Source organism: Gadus morhua, chromosome 12, assembly GCF_902167405.1.
Source record: "Gadus morhua chromosome 12, gadMor3.0, whole genome shotgun sequence".
Classification (NCBI taxonomy): Eukaryota; Metazoa; Chordata; class Actinopteri; order Gadiformes; family Gadidae; genus Gadus; species Gadus morhua.
Genome location: NC_044059.1, coordinates 2,518,925 through 2,540,786, shown reverse-complemented (window position 1 = coordinate 2,540,786; position 21,862 = coordinate 2,518,925). Strand labels below are relative to the sequence as shown.

Here is a 21,862-nt window from a genome sequence, read left to right as displayed (position 1 = left end):
GTTATGTGGTTGTAAACATTAGCGTACTTATAGCTATAAAACCACTCTCATGGAGAAGCAGGAAAACAAAATGCATTACTCCCACACACAATACATCCCTGCATGTGTGCAAGCTCACACAGGAACCGAAGAAGGTTTCTGCCCCAGTTGACTTGAACGCCTCTAAAGGCACAACGGTGACGTCATCCCCATCCGTCGAATCAAAGGGCTGTACGCAACCTTTATCGGTGACGTTTCAGGAAACCAGCACTTTCTGAAACAATATTATATCCGAATAAATCCATTTGACCGTTATAGTACAGACAAACGCTATAGTAAATCAATCTGCAATGGAAACGTGTACTCTTGTATCGATGTCCATTCTGCTTGGTGTCCTTGTCAGATGGGGAGTTTCATTCAATTCATATTCAGGTAGGATATGGTCAACATAGTGATGGCATGTGGCATCCTTCAGATTAAACAGCTGCAGTATTGATTGTTTTCCACATACGTAATACAATAATTGAACATACAGAGAGTCACCGGAGGATACTGTTATTAAAATCTATCAACCAACCTGCATGTTTGCAAGGTCTGCTTTCATTACTGGAGAAGTTTGAGTATTCAACATTAAGTTGTTATCTATCTACAATGCAACGATGCCTAAGATATGCGTGTTTTTTCCAGGTGCAGGTAAACCACCAATGTTTGGAGACTATGAGGCACAAAGGCATTGGCAAGAAGTGACGTACAACCTGCCCATACAGGAATGGTCTGTATAGGTCTGCCTCTTCAGTAGCTCATAAGAGATTTTTGTAATGAGTGTGTAGTGTGTACACAATAGTATGTCTATAACATTTTTTCGATACCAATATAGCGCTAAGCTACCTTCCCTGAAGTAGAGGTCACCTGTCCTGAAAACAATCTTGTACATTTTGTTACGAATGTCCTGGGTGATGTCCTTTACTTTCCAACACAGGTATTTCAACACGACTGATAATGACCTGAACTACTGGGGTCTTGACTACCCCCCTTTGACTGCCTTCCATAGCCTGCTATGTGCTCATGTGTAAGTTTGCTCATACATGCTTACTGTTTGTAAGCATGTATCTTCATAGACAATATACCAAATAGATAAATATATAAAGACACTTTAGGATAATCAGAAGGTAGGCAGTACAAGTATTTATCTAGTAGTAGATTTTGTAAGCAGTTACAAGAATGTAAAGTACTTCCTTATATGTATTTGTATTCAAATTATCCAACTATATATTTAATGTGTCTGTATGCATGTATGTAAACGTGTATAAATGTGTAAATATATATATGTGTCCGTGCTCCTAATATTTTGGCGGCCATCGTGATGTGATGTCTAAGCATTACAACATACACCTGCTATAAAAGACTTAAGATCAACGAACGTGCTAGCATCGCAGAAAGCACAAAGATCTGCTTAATAACTCAATTAGTAAACGAAAGTGTCCAAAACCAGCTTTTTTTTTTGTGTTATTTTCTCAGAGCTAAGCTGATCAACCCTGAATGGGTGAAGCTGCTGGGATCCAGAGGGTACGAAAGCCCAGCACACAAGCTGTTCATGAGGGCCACAGGTATGGGCCTGCATGGCCAAAAGACATGGGGAGGGGCAATGGAATGACCCATCCAAACATAAATGCCTAATTAATTTGTGTATTGATTTCGTAAACCCAGGGAACTCTGTGACATGCCTATTAATGCGTTTGATGGGCTTATATGTATAACAGTTTGATTAATCCATTAAGCATGAGGTTGTTGTAAGTGTTGGGTATCTATGGATTGGATGCAACTGTGAAGCTTATCAAAAGGGTGTTAAAATGGAATTAATGTAGTCAACATTATCATTTTACTAATGAAGGGATATTTCAGAGATTTCGTACACTGTATTGCAGGCACTGTATTTCATACTGTATTCCCTGGATTTAATATTGTATTGCATGCAATATACACACTGTTTTTCATGCACTAGATTTCATTCACAGTTTCTTTCACTGGATTTCATAAATTTGCTTCCTTTCTGTTTCTCAGTTCTTGCTGCAGATCTGCTGGTCTACATCCCTGCCGTGGTTTTATACTGTTGTTACCTTACCAATGGCTCCACCAATAAGAAGGTAAGACATGTTTTGGTTGTATTTGAGTTTTAATTTGTATTAATCTTTTTGAAACTGAATATATTCCATGTTGTTATGTATCGTATCACTTGTGGAGGGAGATCCATAATAACACAAGCTATTTTGATTGCAAAGTTGTGAATTTAAATGTGACATTAGAGGAAAATTATATCATTAGAGGAAAATATAAATGTAAATTGAAAACCAAAAACATAAATGGAACTGATATGAATGTTTTGTGCTTTTATAAGTTTAATGTCAGGTATGTCTACATTTACTTACAGTTGGCCTAAGATTTCTTGGATTTCATATTTAAATAATTGTTTGCAATATAAATCGATTTTATCATACTTTTTTAGATTTCATTTTAGTTGATTTAAGTTGAATTAAATGTAATTCCATTAGTTAACCAACCAGATACTAAAATCATTCCACCCAGGTCGGCACCTTGCTCTGCATATTGCTCTACCCAGGACTCATACTCATCGACTATGGCCATTTCCAGTATCCTTTGTGTACTAAATACATTTTCCCAAGACTGAAACCAGCCATATGCTTTCATTTTGTGTTGTGTCGGTATTCCCAAATACTATAGACACGAGAAGAAGGCCATCAATAATATTGGTTGCTTAATTATCCTGAGGTATAGCTGTCATACTATAGTAGAAAGGTTATCTGACCAACCATTTTTTGTATTTATTGTAAGAAAAAGGGTAGTACTGTAGAATTTGATGTTCCTGAAAAGATAAATGAACAGAAATGGGGCTTCCAAAGCACAATTTCCTACACCTTCTGGCATTTGAACAGAAACATATATTTAGTTTACATTTCTATATGGATGCTCGATCAATAGCGATATAGCTAAGATCAGCCCGACAACTCCTATCCTCAGAACTTGAAATGAATGAATAACAAAGTAATGGTCCTTGATGGTGGTCAGGTACAATGGGTTGAGCCTGGGCCTGACCCTGTGGGGGGTGCTGGGACTGGGTCTGGGCTGGGATGCCCTCGGTTCCCTGGCCTTCTCTCTGGCACTCAACTACAAACAGATGGAACTCTACCACGCCCTGCCCTTCTTCTGCTACCTACTGGGGAAGTGTGCCCGACAGGGCTTAACAGGAAGAGGGTGAGCGTCTGCTATATTTATACTTTTACCTCCATGCTGACTTTAACTCCTTCTTCAATTCCATAGCCACACCACAACCAAATGTAATCCGCACTCTATTGCCCCTTACTTAAGGGGAACATTTTATAGGCTTTCCTTAATGAACTTCCCTCCCTTTTGCCTACTATAATTGATATATTCGATGAGCCAATCAATCTTTGGATACCAACAATCATTAGTGTGTGTGTGTGTGTGTGTGTGTGTGTGTGTGTGTGTGTGTGTGTGTGTGTGTGTGTGTGTGTGTGTGTGTGTGTGTGTGTGTGTGTGTGTGTGTGTGTGTTTATCTTGTAACAATGTACCAAGGGCATTTAGTAGCAAAAGGAGAGGTGGATTACAGGGGGCTAGGGCAAAGATATGACCAGTTGACACTCTCACCATTCCCAGGCTCCTCAGCTATTCCTGTGTGTGTGTGTGTCCAGCTGACCACTTACCCTGACCTGTCTGCAAGACTTTCAGCTGATGAATGGCCTTCTCGCCATTCCTTGACCGAAAGTAAAACACCCAATTTACGAGGCATGTGACGGTAGAATTGTTGCTTTAATAAAAAGTAAAGTGTACTTTGTTAATTGGGACTTATTGTTTTTTTTATTGTATTTGTTGTATTCAATTGAATAACCATGTTAATGTGTATGCGTGGCATTTTGTGTGTGTGTTGGCGTGCATGCGTGTGGTTCCCACCCCTCCCCCCCTGTCTGTCCACCCTGAAGGCTGTTCTCGCTTGTGAAGATCGCAGTGACAGTGTTGGTGACCTTTGCCCTCTGCTGGCTGCCCTTCCTGTCTGACCCCGAGCAGGCCTTGCAGGTACTCCGGAGGATCTTCCCTGTTGCAAGAGGTCTCTTTGAGGTACGGCCAATATGTTGTTTTAAAACAAACACCCCTGCTTTGATATTCCCTCAGGACATAATGTACCACCACACACAGGTGGGCATTTACTGAAGTCAAAAACATGGTAGGTCAAACTTTTTAATGTTTGCATTATTGTGGATACCTATTTAGAGTTAAAGTAATTCCAAATGTCAGTGATTCAAGTTCACAAACTTTAGAAGAATATCTTTGTATCTAACATAATGTAAATCTATATTCAGAGAAGGACACTGGAGGTGTCAGTATTCGGCCACAAACTAAGTATCGAAATGGGAATATATATTTTCCTCAAATTTATTCAACCAGGAAGGCCCCCATTGAACCTGTAATGCGGCTCAGAAGTAAATATATTTTGGTAACAAGACATGACAGGTGCCGGGGAAGAGGACCCATGAAAATGGAGTGTATTTATTATTTTCCTTTTTCCGAGAAGGACTCCTCAAGATGTCAAAGGGCCAACATGAAACAGCTGTTAATTAACTGACGTCTTCCTCAGCGCTGTTTGTTATCGTGCTGCCGGGTGCCAGCCTGGCCATCGATACGGGCTGGCAGCGCAGCGTGGGCCGCGTCTCTGAAGAGCAAACATATACTTTTACGCTGGCCGGTCCCACCCATGCACATGACCGGGGGGCGGGGGAAGGGAGATTGGAAGCCGTTTGAAAAGTGATCGGCAATGAATCGTGTGTGTGTGTGTGTGTGGGTGTGGGTGTGTGTGTGTGTGTGTGATGTAATAAACTAATTGGGGAAACTGCATGTAGGCAGAGTCTGTCAGTGAGCTGGGAAAGGGCTGTCTTGGAAGTACAAGGCTGGCGACTGGTGGCGAGTAGAGGGTCTAAGAGCGGGGGGGGAGGGGGGGGGGGCTGAGTGGGTAGTTGTAAGTTTACCCACCGGCCGGCGTTCTTCGTGTCTAAGGTTGCTTCCTGCTATGGCCAGAAGAAAAAAAATGGCAGCAAATGCTTGCGCCTGTGAAATTCCGCATCGGCATCGGCTACTGAGCAGCTCCTTCACCTATAAGCCAACACTGCAGCCCACCACCAGCCCCCCCGCCTCAACCTCCTCAGAATCCATTCATGTGTTGCCCTCCCGGCAGCATTCCGCTTCAAGTTATTTGGAGCGGAGCGGCTGGGAGAGCAGAAAGAGAGAGTGAGAGTTGGGAGGGCAGCCCAGGAACAGGGGTGGGTGGCGGGGGTCTTCTAGTGCTGACTAGACACACACACACACACACACACACACACACACACACACACACACACACACACACACACACACACACACACACACACACACACACACACACACACACACACCTCTTTCTCTGTCTCTCTCCCAACGTCCCCCACCTAAGATCTGCACACAGCTGAGCCCAGAGCAGCTGTGTGTCAGAGAAGGAGACGCAAGACGCCAGAAACGCAGTCTCCAGGATGGGATCGCACACCGTCAGGAGCCCTACGAATTCTGTCTAGTCGGACCCACCCCAACCCCTTGCTCCTGTGCAAATGCATTGTGGAATGCCCTTGGGGAATCTTCACTGCATTCTCAGGATTGAGAATGACGACTCGGGTCAATGCCACCCATCTGTTTCATGTTTTACTGTTTTCATTTAATGCCCTGCCCGACTCTGAGGTCTTTACATTTTAGATGCTTGTGGTGGATTCAAAGCACAAATAGAGCATCAGCCATCAAACCACCCCATCTCACCAGTGAGGCTTTAACGTGTGTGTGTGTGTGTGTGTGTGTGTGTGTGTGTGTGTGTGTGTGTGTGTGTGTGTGTGTGTGTGTGTGTGTGTGTGTGTGTGTGTGTGTGTGTGTGTGTGTGTGTGTGTGTAGGATAAGGTGGCAAACGCATGGTGCAGCCTAAACGTCCTGATAAAGATCCGCTCCATCTTGTCCTCGGACTCTCAGTTCTACCTAAGGTGATCTCCACATGAACTGTCTTTGATGTCTCCCTTTATCTGTCATGTTACTGCCCTTCAATTTCCTGAACCGGTAAAGACACTCCACACTGACTATTTATTATTTATTATTTATTCCAAGGGTGAAAATCAAGATTATCACCAAAAGCTTCTGGATCCAGTGGTGGCAGCTGCTCTATGAATCTGATGCAATAATAATCCGAACTTTGAGCTTTATGAAAAGTTTTTTACTGTGCGTGGCTTTGTGACTGCAACATTTCTGGAACACCGGTATAAAATGGGAACATAATTCTCTTTCCTTTCACAAAGTTATTGGAGTCCATCAGAGAATGTAGGGACACCAAAAACCACAAACATGGAGGGATACACTTAAAACCCTGGTGGATAAATTCATGGCCCATGTATGTTCGCAAATCGGATATCATTTCTTTTTTGTTTTTGTTTTTGTGCATACCGCACACATTCAATTAATTAGGGATTACTTTTGAAACTTTTGACCTCAGTGCAGTACTGAGGCTCGGTGTATTTGTAGAGAATCAGCTGTGGAAACTGATACTTGTCCCTCCACGCCAAAAACCTGGACACACACACACACACACACACACACACACACACACACACACACACACACACACACACACACACACACACACACACACACACACACACACACACACCTAATGGATCTACATGACATTGCTGCCCTGAAGATTATCTCACACCCATTTCCCCAAACACTTTGTCTTCCTATCACCACCACCGCCAACACTAAACATGGGGTGCAGAGGAGCTGAGCTATTCCACTTTCCCACTGGGCCGGGTGGTACATGGACTAGAGCCAAAGAAAAAAAAAAAAAAAAAAACTTTGAAAAAGCCTTCAAGCAGGTGGTACACCTGGGCTCTGTGGTAGAACGGCAGGGGCTAGCTAGCTAGCTAGACTGGGATCAGCCTGGTTAGGCTTATTGGCCGTGCATCTTCTACACAGTCACATTCCAAAACACTTGAGCTGGATCCGTGGCAGCCCTCATCCATGTCAGGGGTTAAACAAATGTTTTCAACTTGGCTGGCTTTTTCCTAATCATTATGTATAAATGTCATAATCATAAGCAAATTGTAATGATCATATTAGGAATGGCCGTATCTTTGTCTTTCAGTTTCGCCGTGACTCTTCTAGCCATCACACCCTCCTCACTGAAGCTTCTGAAGACGCCCACGTTCTGGCAGTTTAAACTGGCTCTGGTAACAAAGCATCGAAACTTTCAACATCAGTCAATCTTTAATGGTTAACAGTTAACAAAACGGTTGAAAACAGTCAATGATTCAATCATTTCAATGTCACTTCACTTCTAGGTCAATTCCTCTTTGGCCTTTTTCCTCTTCTCCTATCAAGTCCACGAGAAGTCCATCCTCTTAGCTGCCCTGTGAGTACATGCATGTACATTAACATTTATACACTTTTATCCATAGCGACTTACAATAAGTACACGTGTCAGAAGAAGGTGAAACTATAAATCGGTACAGTAAGCATGTTCATAGAACCAAGTGCAAAGCACCTACAATCAGTACCAATTGATTGTACCAATTCCCCCGTATACATCAAAGATAGCTAGGGTTAGATGCTACATAACTAAGTATGACATACAAGTGTGTACATAAAGTGCCAGGACGTATAACATACAATAATTAGGGTTGGTAGGGGGTGGCTAGGCAGAGTCTAGGTGGACTCTGAACAGGTGAGTTTTGAGTCTTTTGCGGAAGCTGGTGAGCGGCTCTTTGGTCCTGACATCTGCAGGGAGCTCGTTCCACCACTGTGTTGCCAAAGCAGAAGACTTTTGACTTTGATGATCGACTTTTGCTTGCTCTTAGCGATAGTGGTACCAGACGTCCAGCTGAAGTAGTTGAGCAGAGCGCTCAAGCTGGGGTGTTTGGTTTGATCAAAGCTTGGAGATAGGCAGAGGCAGTTCAATTGACTACTTAAGGGAGCCGGTTGAGTTCCCGGAAGAGGGGGGGTCACATTGGAGAATTTAGGTAGGTTGAACACAAGGCGCGCTGCAGCTTTCTGGATACGCTGCAAATCACTGGTTTATTCGCGGAGGCAGGGAGTCCAGCCAGGAGCGAGTTGCAGTCGTCAAGCCGGGTGATGAGGAGCGCTTGGACCAGGAGCTGAGCTGCTCCCTCGTGAGGAAGGACCGGATCCTGCGGATGTTGTAGAGGGCAAATCTGCAGAATCGGGCCACCTCCGTGATGTTCATGGTGCAGCATAAATGATTGTCAAGTATGACACTGAGGTTTCTGGCGGTTGGTGATGAAGATATAGCGATGTCCTCAACAGTGACCTGTAAGTCCATTTGAGGGCAATCTTTCCCTGGCAAATGAAGGAGCTCAGTCTTTTTGAAGTTAAGATTCAGTTGATGGGCAGTCGCCAAGTGCTGATGTCTGCCAGACATTCTGAGATACGTGTTGCAATCAAGGTGTTGTCAGAGTAGGGGAAATAGAGGAATAGTTGAGTGTCGTCAGCGTAACAGTGATAGGAAAAACTGTGTGATGTGATCACAGAGCCCAAGGATCTGGTATATAGAGGGATCTAAAGGGGTCCATGTAGTCCATCCTCCATCCTCATAGCTGCCCTGAGAGTACATTAATGTAGTCCATGCTCCTACCTGCCCTGTGAGTAAATACATGTAGTCCATCCCTCTAGCTGCCCTGTGAGTACATACATGTAGTCCATCCTCCTAGCTGCCATGTGAGTACATACATGTAGTCCATCCTACTACCTACCTGTACATGCTGGAAGGCCTTCCGACTTCCTGTGAGTACATACATCCTCCTACTTGCCCTATGCGTACATTTGGACCATCCAGCATTGAATTCTCCATTTGAGTTTAAAATGGGTTCATTTTCTATCCTAGAATTTAAAGTGGGTTTAATCCCTATCCTGTAGAGTTAAAAGTTGTTAAAATCGATGTTATTGTTGTTCTTCTTTTTCTCTTTTCCTTGTTGTTTCAGCATATTTGACTCATAAAATATAGAAATTAAATGTACTGTTATTATAAGATCTCTATCCTATATAATTTATAGTTGGTTCAATCTTTGTCCCAGAGTTGAAGGTTGGTTAAACCTCTATCCCATAGAGATTTAAAGTGACTGTCTCCATGGAGGGAATTGACACGGTGCTGTGGTTGACCTCTGGTCTCCTAGAGCTGCTGTTAAGAGCTGCTAAATGGAAGGGTTATGCCCCTCTTGTCATCACACACACACACACACACACACACACACACACACACACACACACACACACACACACACACACACACACACACACACACACACACACACACACACACACACACACACACACACACAGTTTGAGAGAATCCTGAATGTTTGTTTTTTAACAAAGTGGCATTTGCATAACATGCATATGTGTCTTGTGAAATTAACTTTCAATGCTTGAGTTACTATAGCGTGGTGGACATCCTATCAGACTATGTAGGGAGTATATCTAAGTCTTATATCAAATTCTTATTATGGGATTTTATCCAAGTCTAATCAGACTATGGTTGGGGTATATCCAAGTCTTATGGTGGGAATATAGCCAAGTCTTTTCAGACTATGGTGAGAGTATAACTAAGTGTTATGAAACTATCTCAACAGGCCGGTCTGCCTCCTGCTCAACGATCTGCCCTTGGTGGCCATTTACTTCCTCCAGGTCTCCACGTTCAGGTAAGAACGCTGTGGTTTGAACAAAAGTTCACAGATAACATTTTGACGATTTTTTTTTTTTTTTTTTTTCATTTTCTTAAAGTAACATTAAATGTTTTCACATTTAATCTTCCGTTTCCCCCAAACACAAAATATTGAAAATAGTTTTTGATGACCTGAGTTTTTACTTTCCATACATTAGCCGGCCAGAAGAATAAATATATATTTATACACTTGCCCTATTTCAAATGGCGGTCTCTCCCCCCTATTTACCAAATTAACCAGTAAGAGATATACTTTTATGCCTATGCTGGAGAGTTCTTATCAGTGGCCCGCCCGGACTCATGTGTTTGAGTCGGGAGCGGAGCAGACACCTAAGATAATAGGATGCGGGTGAACAGTCCAAGCACAGATCCATGAGCACCACCCCTGCCGTTGGCCACCGCTCAGCGTCTCTAAATTTCCCCAGCTGTTAGTCAACTCTGCTGGCAGCACTAATTGTTGTGCTCGTGGTTTAGCATAAGTCTATCTGTGAAATTGAACACGGCATAGTTTGCGTGCCTTCGGTCAGGGGACGGCTCTGTCTGTGTTCAATCTCTACAGTTCAGCATGGACTCGCGCATCGGCAACGTCCGCCACACGCGCCCCAAGTTATAACAACACAACAAACACTGTCTTCTGTTGGGCCAAGACGGCCCCCCAAATGCAAGAGCATAAGCACAATTACGCCTGGCCGAGTAAATGCTCCCCATCTATTAAATGGGAAAAGTATGTATTTCTACAATTTCCAAAATGTGTTTTTCTGAATAGGGCCAGTGTTGTTGGACCGGACAGAGGAGAATAAGGGGTTTGTTGTGAGAGGTTACGACTTAATCGCTAATGGGCTGGGGAAATATGTGATTTACTAAGAATCAACTGTGGTTCTTGCTCATGTCCCTTCACTAAACAGAGCTTAACTACAAGCCCAGACTATCCCAAGGGCACTGACCCCCCCCCCCCCCCCCCCCCCCCCCCCCCCAACACACACACACATACACACACAACCTGTGGAGGTCAGAGCTATCTCTCTTGCCTTTCTAAAATAATGAATTAATAGTTTTTTCTCTTACAATCATAAACATGCATACAGTTCGTACATTGTTTTTGCCGTGTATGTAACTTCCATTTCCCATGTGATTTGTCACATACACGCACACGCGTGCACGAGCGAGCCTGTATCCATGAGTTAATAATAATAATGCCTGCAAGTTATTTTACCCCTCCCCCCCTCTCTCCCTCCCAGCATGTTGCCGTTGCTACTAAAGGACGGCTTGCTGATGCCCTATGCAGTGACCTCGCTGGCCTTCCTCGTCCTCAGCACCCACCTGCTGTCTGCGCTGGAGCGCTGCACAGAGGCCCAGCTCCGGCTGGAGGGCTACCGCAGGCTGGCCGCGTGGCTGCCTGCATGGCTGCCACGTCTGGACCTGGCCCGCATCATCCGCCGGAAGGTAAGGCCTGGGACAAACTCAAGGCGCATGGTGGTTGTGGAACTCTTCTTTACCTTGGTCTTTCTGTTAAGAAAATGTGGTTGACTCAAAAATTGGCTAAGGCTATCAAGAGAATGTGAAGACATACCAGTTGTGACGTTACGTCAAAGGTGTCTTATGTATTTTCTTGCAGAGATGTGTATTTTTGTTAGCACCTAGCGGCGGCCTGTACCGTCTCGTGACACCAATTTGTACCTCAAGAAGCTATTGCAGACACTGCATTGTCCAGTCTGCCTATAAGACTGACACCGCTTACTATTTTGACATGGAGCACCAAAAAATACTGAAACATCTCCTTTTTTAGGAAACTTTAGGTCACAGAATAAAACTAGTATAATCCTCTATGGTGGGCTCGGTCCATGCAGAGCTACAGCTGGGGCTCTGCACGAATGCGGTAGCTGATCATAACATTAACGAGGGGGGGTGGAAGAAGCACAGCCGACCGGATAAATAAAGAACCCTGTGCCACCCTAAGCTGTGTGAGCTCTCTGTGGGATCCGCGCCAGCGCCGGTCAGAGGAATACCGATATACTCATACTTATATACTTATACTTATCACATATTCCTCTTCCCCCAGCCTCTGAAGTAGCTATGGCCCCTCGAGTCTTTTTATCTTGTCCCCCCCGTCCCCCGACAGGGTGTCAACAGAGACCCGCCCAAGGTGTCTCTTTATAGAACGTGTCATTAACACAGGTTCGCCTGCGTATATTTATTTACACAAGCAGCATAAATAACGAGAGCCTGTGGAGGCGGTTAGGTTTCACCCCGTGGGGCGTGGTGGGGGTGGGAGGGGGGCTGTAAACGGTGTTCCATCGCCCCCCTAATTTAGCTAGTGTAGATCCCTAAAAAACATACATGGATACTGATACTCCTCGCGCTGTGAGGGTGTGATCCCCACACCACATACACACACTGGGGAAAGGCCCAGAAATAGGCTTTTACATGGTCAGATGTAAACTGGCTGCTCTTTTATAAACAAACTTGCATTGCATTTGTTGCCACATAGTAATTAAGGGCAACCCTATTGTGAGACTTTGAAGTCTTTTGAAATCAATATCTTTGTTTCACTTGTTGTTGTTCTTTGCCGCCAAGTTTTTGTTTAGAAGCATTTCATGGTAATGCCGAGCGACAGACGGATAACTTTTAAATAATTGTGTCACACTTTCACCGCAAACCTCCTGATACAGAGGTGGTTTCCACCCTCAACTCTTCAAATGCCCGTTCCAGGGACATTCCCAAACATCAGACCATGTCAACTGGCAGTGAAACACAGAGGACAATGACGCAATTGAGCACTTAAATGATAGGATGTGATCTTGTGAAGGTCAGCTGTCCAATGCTTTACCAAAGTAACGCTTTAAATAGATAAACATTTGAAAACCAACTGTAACAAGTAAAAATTTAAATAAATGATGTATACTAGAATAATAAATATAGTTACACTTCCCTCGATGTGTGCTCTGAATGCAGGCAGTAATTATCTAGTAATATATGCCAAAACTAGCTTTCTCTCTCAGTTTTACAGTAGTTTGGTGTTGATGGTGGGTCTGAGCGTGGCTAGTGTGGCGCTGCCCCCTCCAGCAGGGCTGCCTGACCTGTTTCCTGTGCTGGTGTCTACCTTCTCCTTTCTCCACTTCCTGGGAACATTCATCTACTTCAACATCGTCCAGCTCAGCACGCCGCAGGGCAAACAGAAGACCTTGTGAAACTGGTGAAAGTTAGGCGACCCGTATGGCACGATCATGCTTCATGAAAAAGAGTTGACGTTGGGGACTGGAAGGGCTTGAGACATTGTTTTAACTCGTGTGGATCGACCACAAGCATCATGGGACTTGTAGTGCTCGCAGTTCACCAATCGAGTGGCAATCTATACTTCATTGCATCCTTTTTGAATTTTTGTGTTTTCTATTTTTTACCAACTATTAAAAATGTGTCTTTAGAACGTCATCTTTAATGTCATTGTTTACAGAATTTGTATGCACATATTTAGCATCGTTTTTTTTGTGGTGGCACAAAAGCACTCCCAAATGTGTCCAAAAGACATGCTGATTAATGATTCTTAGAAACTAAAATTAGACAAACTATATTGTGGAAGGCTTTTACTGAACATGAACCATCCATCACAACACCACGACAGCTCTTGGGGTCCTGTACTAAATTAAGTGCACATTTTAAACCAAAAAAAACAGCGACACGTCTTAAAGAGGGATGATGGAAAGTGGCATATCTGAGCATGATGTCATAAAGTTGAAATACCACAGGAGAAAAAAAAAGGCAATCTCTTTACCTTCGTTTCCTGCGTGTTAATGACAGGCATTAAAAAATCCCATTACAACAATAAATGTTATCAGGCCAGCGAGGGGCGGAGTGTGTTTCCTTGGCAGCAGGACCTGGTTGTGCAGCCAATATAAGACTAGGAGTTAAGGCAGAAGAGGGACCGTTACGGTTACCACCCTGACGTGTGTGTGTGTGTGTGTGTGTGTGTGTGTGTGTGTGTGTGTGTGTGTGTGTGTGTGTGTGTGTGTGTGTGTGTGTGTGTGTGTGTGTGTGTGTGTGTGTGTGTGTGTGTGTGTGTGTGTGTGTGTGGTCCGATTCCTAGGGGGGGAATTGTAGTTGCCCGTATGTCTTTGCAATCTCAGACATTAAAGCCCTCAAGCCTCTTTTTTAGAAATAGGCGGGTAAGACAGAAAAACAGTAACAAAATGTCCAACAGCTCCCGTCATAACCCATACAACTCATCTTAATAAATGCACTATCAATTTCAAGACTAACCACCAATACCCACAAAAAACACATAAAATAATAATGGATGAATATAAACATTTTGGCTAATAACTAACAAATGAAGGCTCGGCCAAAGAGCAAAAATACATTTACTTTTTAGTACCACATTATTTAGCATGCAGTAAAAGGTTCAGAACTAAGCCATCTTTAATGTGTGGTCGCCGGCGTTTCACAGCCCATGTGAATTATTGATAGGAGAGTCTCTTCCATACATGAGATTTATGACCTTCTATTTCCAGAGGAATCGCATGCCTTTAATTACAAACAAAGTTGTTCCCGTGCAGGGCTGGAGCCAGTAGCAGCAGAGGGGAAATAGGCCGCTGTCATCGCCCAGTGGCGGGCTGATTATCCAGACACTTGGACTTCAGCTCTCGGCTCGGCTGACCACTGGTCTGCCTCACAAGTCGACTCGTAAAAAAAAATGACCGGTGGTGTGGAGCGATGGCGTGTGAGCGCTAAAGAGTGGAAACCTACTGTTGGTGCTGGCTTCTGCTCCTACCCCACCATCACCCCGCTCTACTCTCGGCGTTGGCAACAACTGTGATGACTGTGTGTGTGCGTGTTTTGAATTGGAAGTGGCGGACGTGCCTCAGCGGACGGTTCGCTGGGGTGCGCTGCGTACAATCCAAGTATCCCTGCCTACAGCACGTCTCATGGTGTGGCGGAACAAAAAGGGGGCCTGTATGAAAATGTTAGTTTTGTTTATGGCCGCGGCTGAGCTTTGTCCTTCACGCGGCCTCTAAGGGTGATAAAGTGAGAGCTACACGATCCACCTTGGGCAGAAATAGGAAATGTCGCCGTGAACGCCAGCTGCTGCGTAGGTCAGTTGACTCGCTCGCTGCAGCCGAACAGCCCGGGCCTTCCCAGGCTCTGCCAAAGTGTGTGTGTGTTGTGTGTGGGTGTGTGTTATATAAACAAATGTGTGTAGTTACCCTAGTAGTTGCCCTACACTGCCTAAAGGGACAAGAAAACAACTTTATTGATGCAGTTGAGTGTCAACATTTGTCTGTCCTGAGGAGTTAGCGGAGCAGGGTAGACTCAGTCCAACACGATGGCTTCCAGGGTTTCACTCTCCACCACTGGTTCTGCCAAATCCTGCACCTCAACCGTAGTCCAGTGACGCCTTTTCAAGACACCTCTGCCTCGAAACCGACAGCTCCGATTCCATTTGTCTCCCGGGCAATGGGCGGTAACACAAGACGCCAGAGCGATTCCAATACCTGCCGACAGCCATGACACCTTGTTTGCAAAGACCTGGAAGGGGGGAGGTTCAACATGAGTTTAAGGCCCAATCTCGTTTCTTTGCTCTACAAAAATCTCCACCTTAACTCTACCCCTACCACTTAACCCTACCCCTCAACCCTACCCCTACGAATTGGGACGACAACCCTTCAAGACCTGACAGTACGACATTAGGAGTCGTTGACAGGTTTTTGATCTTTATTTTAATTCTATTTTTTTTTATCTTTTGATACAATATCTGTCTCTGGAATTTTACTGTATAGTTTGAATGTCGTAGGATTGCAACCTTACCCACATGGAAAACAGGGTATGATTCGATAAGTATATTATTCATGCTCACAATCTGTTAGAAACTGCAATATTGCACTTAATTTTGGATCAAACATTATACAAGATCAACATAATATATAAAACCAGAATAATATTTTCCATTTTCTCGCAAGGCATTGCAGGAGAAAGTCATAACTGTAGCGTTCTCAGTTTCTTTGAGTGTGCCCATTGAAAATCTCAAATTTGAGGGGATGATAGTCCTCCCCCTTACCCCTAACCCTACCTTAAAATGGCTTTCAGGACACGGAACACGGCTCCACTGCGCGTGAATGCGCAACAGCGAGGGTTAGGGCTGAGATTTTGCTTGGAGCAAAGAAACGGGATTCACCCCTCTGCCACTACCCGTGTAGATTAAACTTTAGGGAGAAATGTCTTAATAGCCCTTTGTTAACATATAGCTGTTGTACTTATGTGTTAGACCGTCATACCTTACCCCAAAATGGACTTCAGGAAGTCATAAGAGCTACCTGCCATGGCACCATCTACGGAGAGAGAAAATGGGAGCTTTGATTAGAGCCAGAAACACTGATAACGGACATTTAAATATAAAAATCACCATCATTGAAATGGTCGGTTGCACAATAATAGCCAGTGATGCTGAACCGAGGGCAGATCAAAGGATTCTTCTGTCTTCAATTAATTTATCTCATTGACGTGATCGTCAATTGAATGCCTTGTTATTTTTTTCCCCAGCAAATCATCATGCCTGAGAACACTGCATGCCCTCTGGTGTCAATGTCGACTGGCTTCACTTCAACAAAGAGCAAATATACAGCTCACACATACGGTGTGTTTAATCCAAAACGCATTAAAGTCTATGAGTGGGCAGCAGGCTGCGGCTTGTCCGTGAGGATTGATGTAACGCAGAGTCGTGGAGTTGCCGCGGCAATGTGGGACATGGGGACCCCATCACTTTTATGACATCTTAAGGGATCTTCAGTTTTAATACAGCCCATTACGGCTGACGTACAAATCTTGGCCGACATGGTCCTAGCCTATCTGTGGCCTGATCAATTTTTATATTGCTGAGCAGAGCCCTTTACCCTCATTTTGTCATCACAAAATTCATATCGTGCAGGACTCTCTTATGGAAAAAGAAATTGCAATAAAAATGCGTTGCAGACCCAGAGATGTGCCCGAGTCAGTGCTTAGCCCTGACTTAAAAAAAAGGCTTTGTCGAGAATAAATTTGTTTCTGCAGTAAGCAGAAATGTTTCAATGTTATTTATTTTTATGCTCCTAAGAAAATATATTGTGACGGGCTACATTGATTTATAACGTAACCGTGTATCGGCGTTGGGATGCAGGGCCAGAATTTATGAATCCTTTGCACAACTCCTTTAATTGAATTTTCCAAATCTCTCACCACACACAAATAATCAATACCTGCGCCTGGGGAAAACTTGCCTCAGAATTATTATGGCCTTTCTTTTTCAATTCTGTGCTCATCAGCACATAGGGCCGCTGTGGGTCTCTGGAACGCCTGCTCTACACCCTGGAGGATTTATGCCGGGTCGAAGCTGATTGCGCTCCAAAAGTGACTTCTCAAGAATGCTTAGCGAAACTTTTGTTAACCTTTCGGGGAGGCCGTAAACGCTATAATCTTTGCTCTCTCGCTTTGACAAAAGCAGGCCAGTCCAAACGCAGGAGAAAAGGCCGAATGGGAGCACCATAGTGGCGGTGAGGAGACAAGCAGCCGAGGAAAAGGAGGTGATGATGGGGAATGAGGGAGGAGACGTGCTGGAGGTTAAAATGTTCCTCATGGGTTCTGTAATTCTCCAACACATTCTTCAACAAGACTTGCTGGACCTCTAACTCCCACTTTCTGATGCGTACACCAGTTAACGAGTTAAGAGTTGCAGTTGCAGCCCCTGGGCCCTGACCAATAGGCAGAGGACAATTAGGCCTAAGAAACTTAAAAAAATAAGAAGATTGATTTCAACTACAGTAATACCATGATCAGGTGAAAAGCCTTGCGTCTTATTCGCACAACATGGCAGTTATTCCCCTATATACAGCCAAAGTGTTACAAAGTGTAACGCTACGTTGCATATGTTTAATGACTACCTTGGGTACATCACTGTGACATTTACCCATATAGTTATTTAATGGAGATCGGACGTCGTTACATCAGGGATGGGATACAGGGTTTACAACCTAAACAGTTGTAAGGGGGGTCTGGGGGCATCCCCCCCCCCCCCCCCCTCAGAATTTTTTTTTGCTATTTTAACATGTAAATTACGTATTCTGGTGTACTCCCAGAAGAAAATAAAGGGAAAAGACAACATTTTCTTATTTCTTCGGATCTACATGATTCACATGTAGACCTATTTTGAGTTAAAAACGGCGAATTGCGCCGAAAGGTGACTAGTTTGCAGGTATGTGTAAGGCTGCACAATTAATTGTATATTTTAAATCACGATTTTGACCTGTTCAATTTGCTCATCTTGAAAGGTTGCCATAAATAGAAAAAAAATAAATAATAATAATTAAAAAAACATGAATAAATCTAATTTTGCACGCACGCAACATTAAAATCGAATTACAAAACAATACAAACCAGAAATTGCTTTATTGTTTTAGTTTAGGCGTCACAGAATATGAATTAAATTGATATCTGTCAATCACAATCACAAGATCGGGACAAAATCGCCTGACCCTAGACAGTTGACACGTCTTTGTTGAGCAATACGTAGAAACGTATAGTTCAGTAGTATGGTGTTCTTCTGTTGTGTGGCTCATTATAAGGCTCAGTTAAACCTCAGTCTGTCATACATCCATCTCTATATAGGGTAGTCTGCTCTGTACTGGTGCATCGGCATGCTGGCCGATGTGGAGGCTTGGCAAACACATCATGAACATAAAGCCACAGATCCAATTAACCCACCAGATGGCTGTCTGAGTTGTTTCTAAAATGTTATAGGATTAGTAACCTCAGTGCATCAAAAAATCTAAAACCATGGCACTGATTTCAATATCATTATTCAAGTTATACTCTTCCTCACTCAACTGTATTGGCTCTATATCAACATGCAGCAATTTTGAGGAATGTGCCTTCAGCTATTGAGCCTCTGGGGTTATTAAGGATGGCCAGTTCCAGCCACCTCACCCTGAGTCATGTGAGCTGTTCTGAAAATCTGCTCGATTGTCCTGAGCAGGTGGTCAATTAACAGTCCCCAGAGGAAGAAGAAGAAGAAGAAGAGCAGAAGAAAAACCACCGTAAGGAGAAGAATTACGGAGGGTTTTCCTTGCGAAGAGTTTGACAAAGCAATATCCGAAACATATAATGGAAACAAGGAACACCAGCTGCTGGAAATAAGCCAAATCGGCTAAAGCTGCTCCTTCTCAAAGGGGACTGTCCACAAAACTATAAACAAATAAACTAAACTAAACTAAACTACTAACCAAAGACATTGGTAGACTACATCAGAAGGCCAGGCTTGCCTTTGAAAATTAGCATGAGTCTTACTTTAATTTAAAAAAATGTACCTTCCAATAGTCTTCAACCTAAAATGACAAATTAATTCAACAAAATAAGAAAGGAGGGAGGTTCAAACTTGAATTTGCTTCTCCTACTTACCCAGATAGTGAATGATTGGGTAAATCAATCAAACAATCAGTTATCCTGTTACTATATGTAATCGACTTCGCTTAGCAAGTTGCCAAGCCTTTATGCATTTACATTTCCAAATAGTGGAGTGTGGGTCTGGCAATTCCGTGAATTGCAATGGATTGTGTTGTCTGTTAGAATTAGCGACATGACCCATCGATTTAATGGGAGCCACTAATAACTGCTGCGTAAAAAACTGTGGCTGAAATAATCCCTACAATGCCACAACATAATAAAACAATGGCACATCAGAAATAACGGAAAAAAAGTTATGTAACTACTGGCTCAAAGGCTCATTACTCACATTACTCAATATTTGTACATTCAGGCCTATTCTGCACTGCACACACACACACACACACACACACACACACACACACACACACACACACACACACACACACACACACACACACACACACACACACACACACACACCCCAAGCTTGAGAACGGTAATTGTCAAGAATGTCAACAAACAAAAAAACACAGAAAAATAATCTGTTCCACGTAAGATAGTGTTCCATAACAACATGATTCGTCTGCTTCTTCATCCTCCCCACAAATGTCTGTTCTGTTCAAATACACCCTGGCACACGAAGGGCCTGGTGTTTGGAGCTCTGTTGTTGTAAGGAGGTTTACACACCACTGATACATTTCATGGCAGCACCATGTGATAAAAAATGTGACATTCCTGCGGTTGGGGATCCACAATGCAACACGTATGTCGGCAAGTCTCACTAGAACTAATTAAAACAATTTCTAACAACCTCATCGGAAAACAAGCCTGACTGCAGACAATGTCCTCCATTCAGTGTCACACAAGTCCCCATTATGTGATTGGATCACAAGAATGGCTTTGCTGGAGGCATTATGTGACTAAAATAATCAAATTAATTCTATCCCTGGGAAATCTGCTCATTGACTCGTTTGTGTAACCGTAAGAAAAATGTTGTGTTTCTCGGAGCCAACGATTATCTAAAGCGGTAAACAAGTCTCCATTGAAGTGATATCGCTGAGAGGCCTAGAAGAAATAGAGGGCGCGCAAATTAAATTACGATGGCTCTATCTGGATGTCTGCCAGGCCTTATGATCACAGTGTCTTCTGGCGCAAAGATGCATTCTGTCAACACAACAACCGATGGTGCAATAAATGTTATATTATATCTATTCATTCTTAAGAGTCCCCATTCACAACAATAATAAGGGGAGCAATACGTTTTTTTGTGGGTCACATGTCGAAGGAGGTAATCGATAAACCATTGTCTTACTTTGAGCGACTTTAGTTGGGACTGTAGCATACTTTGTTGAGCAGCTTCAGCAGAACTTTTCATTATTTAAAGCTAATGGATGAAATGACGTATAACAGAGCCCCTCCAGGCTACGAATGTCCACATAAATGCATCCTACAAAAAGGGATGCATTCTACACAAGTTCTCGAAAGAAAAGGAAATTAATTTCTATACTTGTGAAAACCTTATCTCTGATCTGAAAGAGGTTCTTTAATGTCCTTCAAGCCTGGCAAATTGCAATACGTGCATTTTATTTTGTTTAGTGATGACTATGGATAGATAAGGCTAGGCAGAACCTTACCTTTATATAAGCTTTGGTGGGAACCGCTTTCTTTCGTCTGCAACTCTGTCCTGGAAGCTGGAAGTACGGAACGCCATTATACATTATATATTACAATATTAACTAGCCTGCTGCTGAGGGAAAAATTAAAAAAAAAAACTGTGTTTAGAAATGATAGATAAATCTTGACTTGTTGATCTTGTATACTATGGCAACATTCAATTCAGCTCACTAAATAATATATAATATATAAATAAAGATATTGTTGATATCCAATGTGTATGAAATAACTTTGACTTGTCATTGCCAATGCTGACCAAATTGCAGTCACTCTGTACTGTATACTTACTTAACTGTCTGTTTCTTTCCAGTTCAGTTTTCCAATCAACAGAGCCTGCGGTAAGGAAGCTCTGCAGCTCTGTGTTGCCCTCTGTTGCCTGTTAAAACACAGGACAATATTAGGCCCCAGCCAAAGGATTAGGTCAAATTATTGAGGAATTTCGGAAGGTAAAAGTGAGGTTCAAAAAGGAGCAATAAAATCAGATCACTCTCAGTATCCATTTTAAGTCTGCCATTTGCTCACAAATTAAAATACTGGCGTCCAGAGTTAACATCATACTAAGATAACGATAAAGACTCAATATCTTATATTTCTCTGAAGCTAAATCCACTCAACAAAACTAAATGTTACTCGCTACTATTTCCTCCAGATGTTTCATTGCTTTGATGAACGCCACACCTTCTCGATTATTCGAGTTGTGATGTCAGGGTGTGCAGTCTGGTTCAACAAAAAGAGCCAATGGAAACTACAGAACGTTAGCGCACATTTGATCAATATAATCTAGAACATTGATATAGACGTAATCACTAATCAGTTAACCAAACCCCAAAGAAAGGAAAATATCTATTCAATTCTAAGCCATAACAATTTAACATAAAAGGGGAAAATATTAAAGCACAGATTTAAATATATTCTATAGTAGCTTGTACTGTGAACTCATAAATGTATTCTTTTCATGAAACACAAATGTAT

General features: G+C 43.0%; 1 protein-coding gene across 2 annotated transcripts; it reads left to right on the top strand.

Moving 5' to 3' along the window:
• Positions 1 to 192: 192 nt before the first annotated feature.
• Positions 193 to 13,240, top strand: alg6 (ALG6 alpha-1,3-glucosyltransferase). Of its 2 annotated transcripts, none has more exons than XM_030371827.1 (14): positions 193 to 411; positions 667 to 751; positions 959 to 1,048; positions 1,498 to 1,586; positions 2,041 to 2,123; positions 2,563 to 2,627; positions 3,064 to 3,249; positions 3,996 to 4,131; positions 5,980 to 6,065; positions 7,220 to 7,304; positions 7,416 to 7,486; positions 9,720 to 9,788; positions 11,050 to 11,254; positions 12,481 to 12,725. In XM_030371827.1, exons 1-14 carry the CDS (start codon positions 330 to 332, stop codon positions 12,574 to 12,576), a joined length of 1,428 nt encoding a protein of 475 aa, XP_030227687.1. In that variant the 5' UTR covers positions 193 to 329; the 3' UTR covers positions 12,577 to 12,725. The 2 variants fall into 2 exon arrangements, with proteins under 2 accessions (XP_030227687.1, XP_030227686.1); XM_030371826.1 differs by lacking the exon at positions 12,481 to 12,725 and adding an exon at positions 12,811 to 13,240 and having other exon boundaries at positions 194 to 411.
• The last annotated feature ends 8,622 nt before the right edge of the window (positions 13,241 to 21,862 follow it).